Source organism: Salmo salar, chromosome ssa25 (genome assembly GCF_905237065.1).
Source record: "Salmo salar chromosome ssa25, Ssal_v3.1, whole genome shotgun sequence".
Classification (NCBI taxonomy): Eukaryota; Metazoa; Chordata; class Actinopteri; order Salmoniformes; family Salmonidae; genus Salmo; species Salmo salar.
The window spans coordinates 10310438-10322116 of record NC_059466.1 but is presented as its reverse complement, the minus strand read 5'-3'; the positions used below and the strand labels follow the sequence as shown (position 1 = coordinate 10322116).

The following is an 11679-nucleotide window of genomic DNA, read 5'->3' as shown; positions in this document are numbered from 1 at the left end:
GGGATTGGAAAACCTCCCTGGTCTTTGTGGTTGAATCTGTGTTTGAAACTCACTGCACGACTGAGGGACCTTACAGATAATTGTATGTGTGTGGTACAGAGATGAGGTAATCCGGTGAAACACTATTATTGCACACAGAGGGAGTCCAAGCTAATTTTTACTCCTGAACTTATTTATTCTTGCAATAACAAAGGGGTTGAATACTTATTGACGCAAGACATTTAATTCATTTTTAAAACATCATTCCACTGACATTATGGGGTACTGTGTGTAAGCCAGTGACACAAAATCTAAATTTAATCCATTTTAAATTCAAGCTGTAAAAATGTTGAAAAAGTCAAGGGGTGTGAATACTTTCTGAAAGCACTGTCAAGGGGTGTGAATCCTTTCTGAAGGCACTGTCAAAGGGTGTGAATACTTTCTGAAGGCACTGTAGGTGACATTCCTCTTCATCCATTGGAATGACGGTGGGAGACATTCAGTTTCCGTGAGCCAGACTTTTCCTTGTCACCTTAGAGGAACATCTATCCTTCATCATTGTCAGTCCACAGCCCCCTGAGAACACATGCTTAATTGCCTTGGACTTTGGCTGTCTTTAAGATGAATTTATGTTAGTCACTGTCCTCTTCATAAACCAAGATAGATATTTAGACGTTTTGTGAACACGATTGTTGCAGATGATGGAGCTCTGTGATATCAGAGAAATGACAAAACATTTGCAATTTAAATTTTTCTTGAATGGATACCAACAATATCCCATCTGCCAACTTCCAGTAGCTTTACAATGCCATTAATCATGTGATGGTTTCACAGAGGTCAGTATATTTTGGTATGGGAGCGCTGATTCTTCCGCTAAGTGAAAAAGCAAGCAGCAGTATGGACGGGAAGGATAAATCATTGCAGCCTGATGACAGGCAGCTTCACATCTGGCTCCCATTGTTCCAGACTGGCTCCTTTTATTGCATTTCATTGGTTTCTTTGGACCCAGAGAGACTTTAACAGACAACCTTTCAGCTGGCCCCTGATTCTCGTCCTCTCCTGGTTATTTTAGTGATTACTACGTATCTGCAGGTATCTGGATTCCAAGCAGTGTGAGGATTGAGAGGCTTTCCAGGATTAAGAAGCTTTCCCAGTCTTCTCTGTGGTTGATTGGCCCATCTCTTGCTGCAATTTTATGCCAGTGTCTAACCTATCTACGTTGATTCAATTCATTACTCACACTTGCGTAATGAGTAACCTTGAGACCTGAATACTTGCTGGTTTGTAGGAGACCCAGGTTTGAACCCCACTGTCACATTGGTGCTGTGACCTGGACGGGTCTCTGCATGAAATGAAGTGTAGGTGGTTGAGTGGTTCACTTGTGTGATGAGTAACCTTCCTGAGACCTGAGGACTTGCATTAGCTCCCCGAGTCGCATTAGCACAGGTCTTAGCTCCTTTGAATCTGTGTCTGATCAATGAAGTGCAAAGTTGACACTTTGGCCCCTGAGAACTGGAGCTGACGCCCCTGTTTTAAACCATCTCATGTGCCACTTAGGAATTAGACAATGGGCAGTCAAGATTTCCCATACATAGTCACGAGATAAATAGACAGAGGATAAAATCCACACCAGTTACCAAAGAGCCAGAACAAAGTGCTTGTCCCTCTAGTATGGCTGCCCAAAAGTCTCCTTCACACCTGAAATAGTAGTGATTAGCCATTGACGACAACTCAGCCATTAGACATTCCCCAATCAGTTAGAGAACACATGCGAAGACTCGCAACACGGAAGGGTTTTGTCAAGTGCGACAGCTTCATCCTCCCTATCAACCTATGTACCTAACAAGGGTGTCCTTCCATCCCACAGAGGTGCCTGCCAGAGTGTTCCACAGATGTTTATTTTAGCAGATTCCGTATGTCTTGCACGTCTGCCGAAGGCTCCAGATGTTGGATTGTTCGTGGCCCTCTGCCCCATCTGGGACTGGTAGGAGGTGGACCAGACGAAGGGGAATCCTGAGCTGTCTCCCTAGCCACCTCTGGGGTTCCCCCCACCTCCCTTCCTTCCACTTTTCTCACTGTCACTTCCTCACCTGTCAAGCACGGAATGTTGTTGACAGCATCACTTCTCTGGAAAAACTAGCAGTGACAGATGTAGGAATGATTAGTCAAAACATTTCACGGCTGCTGTTCACCCCTGTTTGACACTGCTAATAATCACTCAAATGAAAGCTAGACAATCAGGGAGCATTAAAAGATCCTAAAACGATGGATAGAGAAAAAAAAACATTCTGACAGCAAGGAAATTGTTGAAGACCGAATGCAGCCCCCAGGGCAAAATAAGTTTGACACCCCTGATTAAGCAGCAGACCAGGAAAACAATCCAACACGTGCAGTATTATTGCTAACGCGACAGAGCAGTCGTGGAAAGTACTTAAGTAAAAATACTTAAGTTGTTTCTTGGGGTATCTGTACTTTACTTTTTTATAACTTTTACTTTTACTTCACTACATTCCTAAAGAAAGTAATGTACGGTTTACTTTTTCCTGAAACCGAAAAGTGTTACATTTCAATGATTTTTATTTAACTAGACAAGTCAGTTAAGAACAAATTCCTATTTACAATGACGGCATACCCCGGACGACACTGGGCCAATTGTGCGCTGCCCTATGGGACTCCCAACCACGGCCGGTTCTGATACAGCCTGGAATCGAACCTGGGTCTGTAGTGACACCTCTAGCACTAAGATGCAATGCCTTAGACCGCTGCGCCACTCAGGAGCCCCAAATGCTTAGGATAAAAAATGGTCCAATTCACACACATCAAGAGAACATCCCTGGTCTTCCCTATAGCCTGTGATCTGGCAACTCAAAAAACACAAATGCTTCGTTTGGAAATGATGTCTGAGTGTTAGTGTGACCCTGGTTATCCGTACATTTAAAAACAAGAAAATCGTGGTGTCTGGTTTGCTTAATATAAGGAATGTGAAATGATTCTGACTTTTACTCAAGTAATATTTTACGGGGTGACTTTTCACTTTTACTGGAGTCATTTTCTATGAAGTTATCTTTACTTTTACTGAAGTATGACAATTGAGTATTTTTTCCACCACTGCGACAAAGCAAAGTGTTTTTTGGAGATTCTATAGAAGGGTGCTGTTTGGAGTAGAGGTCGACCGATTAATTGGAATGGCCGATTAATTAGGGCCGATTTCAAGTTTTCATAACAATCGGTATTTTTTAAATATTTTTTAACTAGGCAAGTCAGTTAAGACCACATTCTTATTTTCAATGACGGCCTAGGAACGGTGGGTTAACTGCCTTGTTCAGGGGCAGAACGACAGATTTTTACCATGTCAGCTTGGGGATTCAATCTTGCAAGTTTACGGTTAACTAGTCCAACGCTCTAACCACCTGCTTTACATTGCACTCCATGAGGAGCCTGCCTGTTACGCGAATGCAGTAAGAAGCCAAGGTAAGTTGCTAGCTAACATTAAACTTATCTTATAAAAATCAATCAATCATAATCACTAGTTAACTACACATGGTTGATGATATTACTAGTTTATCTAGCCTGTCCTGCGTTGCATATAATCGATGCGGTGCGCATTCGCGAAAAAGGACTGTCGTTGCTCCAACGTGTACCTAAGCATAAACAACAATGTCTTTCTTAAAATCAATACACAAGTATATATTTTTAAACCTGCATATTTAGTTAATATTGCCTGCTAACATTAATTTCTTTTACCTAGGGAAAATGTGTCACCTCTGCAACAGAATCAGGGTATATGCAGCAGTTTGGGCCGCCTGGCTCGTTGCGAACTGTGTGAATACTATTTCTTCCTAACAAAGACAGCCGACTTTGCCAAACGGGGGATGATTTAACAAAAGCGCATTTGCGAAAAAAGCACAATCGTTGCACGACTGTACCTAACCATAAACATCAATGCCTTTCTTAAAATCAATACACAGAAGTATATAATTTTTAAACCTGCATATTTAGCTAAAAGAAATCCAGGTTAGCAGGCAATATTAACCAGGTCAAATTGTGTCACTTCTCTTGTGTTCATTGCACGCTTTTGCCAGTGCAGACAGTTTAGATATGGGACGATAGTTATCCAACTGGGACGGATCTCCACCCTTATGTAAAGGCGTGACATAGGCTGTTTTCCAGACTTTTGGAATGGTATTACTCGCCAATGAAAGATTTAATATATGAGTGAGTGGGGCAGCATTGATCTCTGCACCAATTTTTTTTAAATAATGGTTTAATTCATCCGGGCCAGCTGCTTTCTTAATATCAATAGATTTGAGTTCCTTTACAACTTCTGAAAGCTCAATCTCGGTAAAATGAAATAGATGAACCTGGTGGAAAATATGTGATGTTGGCATAAAGAATACTCAATGCTTTGTAACATAATTAATAATGTATTTGTGCTAACTACAGGATTCATTTGTGTTCATGAATCTCTTAGTCTATTTTGTAAAGTGTTACATCAGGTATTACATTGAACTAGATGTTATTTTTCGACAATCGTAAACATTGTGGAAAATCGCCATATATAATGTTGCCATTTTATTCATAACTTTCAATGGGGTGTTATTTGTGTGAATGTCATTTTATTACATGTTTTAATTGAATTGATCACATCTACCTCTGAGAATGATTTGGATGTGGCAGGATTTCTTAAATATTCTACCTTCCTACTACTATTTGTGGTCTTTCCTAGAACTTCCTTGCATTGCTATGTAGCCTATATGCACACTATTACAGTATAGGGCCCATGTAATGTGTAGAACTTGCTTCCTTAGATCTTTCCTTCCTGGAAATGCACCTGTTACGTGTCCGTATGCGTGAGTATGGGTGGCAGTGGGCAAGGGAAAGCTTTTGAAAAACAGATTGACTCTCAAGGAAAGCTGTTCTGTGAATCCACTGCACCCTTCTGTTAGAGTCCCACCTGACTGTCATGGCAGGCCTCCAACTCACAGCAGGAAAGGAAGTCACTCTGGGCCATTGCTCAGTTCGCCCTCTGCTGGGCGGAAGTGAAGCCTCCATGAAGCCATCAGTCCAATAAGTCATGCTGACAGAATGCAAGAGTTCACATCCTCTCATTAGACCGCAATGCCTTCTGACCACAAACTCAAGAACACACAAACTCACACACCTCCTGTTGCTTATCCATCAGTAGAAGACATCTGTTGAAAGAATAAGGGTGGATAAACTCAACTGAATGAGACATCCAGTGGGGTCTGAAATTATTGATACGCTTGATAAAATTGACAAACATTTCTGTATAAAATAAATTATTAAAATACTGAGCTATATTTTATGCTAAACATTTTGGAGAAATTATATTTTATTCTAATACAATTGCTCAGAAAAATAGTAATATCAAGTAATAATCATTTTTCTTCAAAATTATTGACACCGTTTTCAATACCTCACCTTGCGAGGATAACGGCACTGAGCCTTTTTCTCAAATGTTTTATGAGATTGGAGAACATGTTGGGAGGGATCTTAGACCATTCCTCCAAACATAATACTTCCAGATCCTTTTCTATCCTTTGTCTTCGCTTCTGGACTTCCCTCTTCAATTCAAACCACGTTTTCAATGTGTTTCAAATCCAGAGACTGAGATGGACATAACAAAATGTTGATTTTGTGGTCAATTAAGCATTTCTTTGTTGATTTTGATGTGTGCTTGTGGTTATTGTGCTGGAAGATCCACCTGCGGCCAAGTTTCTAGTGTAAAATTGTACTAGTATAAAATATTTTTTGGGTGCTTACAATATAGCTCAATCTTTTAACTACTTATTTATATGGTACTTTTTGCTCATCTTTATCAAGGCTGTAAATAATTTCGGATCCCACTGTACGTTATCCAGACTACTCTGATTATTTTATGTTGTTTTGATGATGAAACGAAATGGTAACACCAGGTGTGGCTGGGTCTGTGTGATTGGTCAGCTGAAAAGCACCATGTTGTTCCAATCATTTGAAAGGGTATGGTAAGAGCCATGCTGTTCCTTAGCCTGGGCACACTCATTGGGACCATGGATGGGATGGTTTTGTGGCTTGCGCTCTTTGACTAAATTGTCTGTGTAGTGGATGAGAAACTTGACTGTAGCATGTTGGCCAGAGTGTATCGGTGATGTCCCCGTCCATGAGATCTAAAGCCAATTGTCACTCATGGAATGACAGACCTGTCTCTTGCTCTGATGGCTAAGACAGTTGGCTATAAGTTGTGCTGTGCAGAACATTGTAAGTTTGAGCCCTATTTGGGGCAGAAAATAATGAACTATATTGCTGTCTATAATGTACCATGTTTATTGTATGCGAATTGGAACCGTATGGATAAATTAGTCTTCATGTGTTTATCACGAGAACCTTCCTCTTATGATTAGATTTACATGACTGAGGCTTGTGACCAAATGCACATGGACAAGAATGTTATAAATGACCTCTATATGATTCCACATGTCACTTGTGTCAGTCAGTACACATTGCTGAAAGAGCACATTGTTTAGAATGCATTCACATCCCCTAGTATTCCTTGTGCATTGAAATACCATTACCAAGCTATTGTATGAAATAACTGAACTTAACATATAAGCAAGCACCTTTATTTGTTTAACAGGTATACAGTCGCTATTGTAAAGTTTTCTTGCTAGTTTGTGATCTTATACATTTACTAACAGTGGTTTAGAAAGGCAACTGCTAATGGAAAAAATGGCATATACAATACAAATTAGCAAACGTATCAAAATCAGTTTTTACAACTTTTGTAGCAACCAATTCTTTCTATTGGTTTGCCATAGTGCAAACTGTGTTATTTGTAAGACAGAGTTTAAACGTGGTTTTAACATTCAAAATATATTTCTCTGTCTTAAACACATCTCAATGTGTAGACTGCACTCATTGTGCTTCCGATTCAAGTCCTCCTGTCCAGTAATGTTGATTTACAATAAGAATAATTCAAGTGAGTAGGGCAGTTCAGGCAGTTGAATGGTGGTAAAGCTATGATTAAAAGTTGAATAAGAATGCACTGTTGCTGTGTGTGTATATGGTGTTTATGGCATTGTGCATGAAGGCCAGTTCAGACTGAGTCCTCAGCTATAGTTTTCCAAGCCCTTTCAAAAGTCCTTGAGGATTCCCGGTTTCACTCTCAAACATTGCTTATATGATTATCACACCGATAGTTAAGCGTACGCTGTAAAAGCTTGGGGGGGGATTAGTCTATGTGTGTCAGACCTGGGTTTAAATATGATTTGTTTTATTTCCAATACTTAAGCTGCACTTGATTGAGCTTGCCTGGTTCAATGGAACCAATGGATTATTCCCCAAAGTGCAAACCCCACCCTTCTCCATTAAACGTTAAAGTATTTGCAGAAAAAAAAAAATACTATTTGAACCTAGGTCTGGTGTGTGTCCATGTCAAGTCCAACAGGCATTGTGTTCCTACATCCTTCTGACTTTAGGCCATTGTGGCGCGAACATGTGATTGGAGGAGAGAAGAAAATGAAAATGAAAAAAACTAACGAGACATGTCCGTGGTTGAAGCCTGCTCAGCGAATGGACAGGCATTTCTTTAGCCGCTAGTGTGGCTCTATTGCACTGTGTTCTGCAGAAAGCACTGGTAGTGATGGATGGATCTGTCCCAAAGTCCAGGGTGGAGACCCTGGCTAAGCCCCTCCCCTTGCCCAGCAGAACTCTCGCTCACGAGCAGCCGCAGCGGTCCACCACCATGGAGGGGATCTTGCCGTAGATGATCTGCTCTTTGCGGTTGAAGTAGAGCATGTTGATGGGGGACATCTTGGTGGGGGTGCAGCAGGGCCCCGCGGTGCCGCGAGGGTTAGCCTTGTTCACCAGGTGGGTGTGGGGGTACTTCTGCAGGTGCATGTACTCGCACTCACCAGAGCAGTAGTTGGCCTTGTAGCGCTTGGGGGCAATAATCCAGTCCCAGCCAAAGTCTTCAAAGTCCACCGTGAGGGGGTACCGGCAGCAGCGGGACTCGGGGGAGTTCTCATCACAGTCCAGGCCCGAATCTCTCCTGGAGCGCTTCGGGCCCTCCGAAATCTTCACCTCCATGAAGGGTTGCTGTGAGGACACAATACAGAAACATGACACATTGGGAAACATATTGGAGTTTGTTACTCCAATCTAATATTGCTGATCCTTTACATCAAGGTTTCAAACTTGGGTGTTGTGATACTTTGTGCCACTGAAATTATTGCATTTTTAAACACTACTTTAATGCTTGGTTTGGTAAAAAGTATTCTAATTGCACCAGAATGTATGTGTGTGTGTGTGTGTGTGTGTGTGTGTGTGTGTGTGTGTGTGTGTGTGTGTGTGTGTGTGTGTGTGTGTGTGTGTGTGTGTGTGTGTGTGTGTGTGTGTGTACATGTGTGTGTGTGTGTACACGTGTGTGTGTGTGTACGTGTGTGTGTGTACATGTGTGGATGTGTTTAACTATACTTGTATAGAAGTCCAGAAGTCCCCACAAGAATAGTAAACAAACAAATATTTGACCAACTGGGGACATTTTTGTTGGTTCCCACAAGGTCAAATGCTATTTGTAGGGGGTTTAGGGTTAATGTCAGAATTAGGGTTAGAATTAGGTTTAGGGTTAGGGGCTAGGGTTAGTTTTAGGGTTAGGAGCTAGGTTCAGGGTTATGCTTAAGGTTTGGTTTTCAGGTTAAGGTCAGGGTTAGGCTTAAGGTTAGGGTTAGGTTTAAGGTTAGGGAAAATACGATTTTTAATGGGACTGAATTGTGTCCCCACACGGTTAGTTGTACAAGACTGTGTGTGTGCGTGTGTGTGTGATAACAGAGGCTGTAGGCAATTACTCTGATTAGCACAGTCACACAGAAGACTTCTGGAAGTTCTGGCCATGTGAACAATGTGAATTTTTATGTAATCAGGTGATAGGACATGAGATTATTGGTGGCAAGGGCAAATATTCTGTCACAGATGAACTCCTTAAATTAGGTATGTGTGTTTATATTAAAGCTTCTAAGATATTTTAAAATATGAGCACATGAGAGCAAATCCACAGAGTGCCAAAACCCCTCTGATCAGTAGGTATCTATAAACAACTGGTATTTGAAGCCCTGGTTCTAAATTAGTCTGGTTACACAATTTGACACAAACATGAATTTGCCCTCTTGCCAAGGGTGTTAAATGTTGATATTGCATTATTATGCATTAATAAATTGGTTATGGATTACGTCCCATAGATCCCACGAGGATAAACTACAAACCTATTTGTAAATTGCTTCGATGGGAGATAAATCTAAACTCACCAGTCCTTCTCCGGCTTCAGTTGAGGTAACCGCCAGATCATTTCCCTTTGAGTCCAACGCATTAATCTCGATCCCCCAATTCGTGTCCGGTTGCCGCAGCCACACCGACAACACTTGTTTCACGTCGATACTCTGCCAAGAGCTGACTCCTGCATTCACGTCGATCTTTAGAGACCGGATCTGTATGTTCCTGCCCCCGTCCGTGACAGGGATCAGGCGGGAGATTTGCAGCAACACGGTGGTGACTTCGTCAGCTGGCTGAAGGTGCACCCATAGCTGTGCCCGAAGTATGCGGTTCGCCTGAATCTTCGAACTGAAGGAGAAAAAGCAACACTTGGGTTTCCCATCGATTTGGACGATGGATTCGGCTGGAGGAGAGAAATTAGAACTTGAATTATAATATGCAAATGTCTTATCTATTTTCTCAATTAAACTACATTTCTAAACTAAATTAAATGACTGCTTTTTTTTTGCGGTTGTATGTAACACAATTCACAATTGTGTTTTCGTTACCGAAACCCCTTGGAAAACCACTTTCAAAATATATATTTAAAGTTACAATGTCATGACACATTGACACAGCCTATATAGTTTTAAGAACCGCCACACAACAACAGAGCCACTAGCACCTCGTAAGATGGAACTCGGCTCGTACGTCAAGTTATATATTTGTTTCAAGTCAACATGAAATGACAGATAAGCAAATCATTAATAATTCCTATGAAGTGTCAACCTATTTCCAACATAGTGGTGCAAGTAGCCTAATACGGGATCAGACATGAAGGTGCGCTCTGTGCCCCATGCGTAAAAAAAACCCAGCTGAGCTCTGTTGCCTTTTCAAAGTTATTAAATTGAGACATATAGTGTTGCATTGAATAATAGCATATACAACTTACGTTCAGTGGCCATTGTCATGATTGTTTCTGTGATGGCATGTTCATCATCATCTTCCATAACTCCATCCTTATTGTCATCTCCAAGTACATCATACTGGTCAAGAAGTTTCTGCAAAGGTGGTGCCTTAGGCAAGAGCTGCTTGACAACATCTCGGCTAATATTGGGCGCGTGCTTGAGTCGCAGTTTGCTAAGAATTTGTGACTTGATGGCGTGTAATCTCATGTTTTTGATCTGCTGTCGGACCTCGCAGGTTGAGCACTGCTCACCGTCATCCGTGGCCGGGGATTGGTGGTGCGCCGTTTGATCACCAAGACCCATTGAACCGAAAGCAACCATAAAACTCAGAGAAATTAGAACCTGCATCACATGCATTATCTAAGGTGCGGAGTTTGCTATTTAAAAAAAAAAAATCCCAAAGTGAATATGTATTTGCGTGAAGGCGGACTACAGAGTTGCCTGTGTTTAAAATCAGGCTCTACACTGATAGGTGGCATACTTTAATTCGTCAGCCCTTTTTATACTGCAATTTTGGCCTCTCTTTTGTGTCGTCAAAATCGATGATTGGTTGGGCTGGCAACAATGAGTTTAACGGACAGACATCAACTGTATTTTTCTGTCAAACCTTAAAAGAGGTATGGCAAGGTTCGGAATAGTTTTGAGACAACTACACTATCAATCAAAGACAAGACTGTTCTGCAAATGGTCAAATAAAATTACGGATGCGGTTATATTGATTAATTGCATAAACTTAAATCCGCAGCCTGTCACCATAGGAACGCCACTGAGGAAATGCGTTTATTCCGCTCATCCCATCAACGCGACAGGGTTAAAATTAATCGGTGTTATGACTTCCCTTCATTACGATCAGTTAGTTATATGACCAGTCTGCCTAACTCTCTAAATCTGGTTCTCTCGAAAATGTAAGGTATATTAATTTACAAATATGACAAGGACCACTCTTTAGCCTATCTTGATATAGGCTACATGGAGTAGACCTACTTCTTTCTAAACTTGTTTCCAAATGCTAAGTTATTTTATCAATTGGCTATAGGATAGATACTATTGCATTGAACATTTATGGCGAAATGGGTTCTTCTGTAGGCCTACGATACTGTATTAAACTATAGGCTACTGGATATTGTTGTCTTGAGGTGTGTTTGTGCTTACTATTTACGAAAGCTTTTTAGTCCAGACATTTAGTGCCATCGTGCGGTTTATCAACAACAGTTGCAAAATTACGCACAAGTTATGAGATATTACTTTCCTTCACAAATAAACAGTAACATATGGATTCAAATTTAGATCAATGCAACCGACATTTAGAATATGTGTATGGCTCACAAGAGTCAATCAAATCGCCCACGTTATGCACATGTTACGCAGCAATATGAATGTCATGGCACTATGTTAGGTCAATGAATGGTTTAATTATAGCCTATTATCGTTATCGAATTTGAGACTGGAACCCTTATGTGAAAGAAAATGTACCATACTGTATTTACAA

General features: G+C 41.0%; 1 protein-coding gene across 1 annotated transcript; it reads right to left on the bottom strand.

Annotated features, from left to right (window-relative positions):
* Positions 1-6585: 6585 nt before the first annotated feature.
* On the bottom strand, positions 6586-10664 carry gdf-8 (myostatin 1b). The gene is given in 3 exon segments (NM_001123634.1): positions 6586-8073; positions 9279-9646; positions 10175-10664. Coding segments are annotated over 3 exon segments (1122 nt in total). The 5' UTR covers positions 10548-10664; the 3' UTR covers positions 6586-7692.
* Between the last annotated feature and the right edge of the window lie 1015 nt (positions 10665-11679).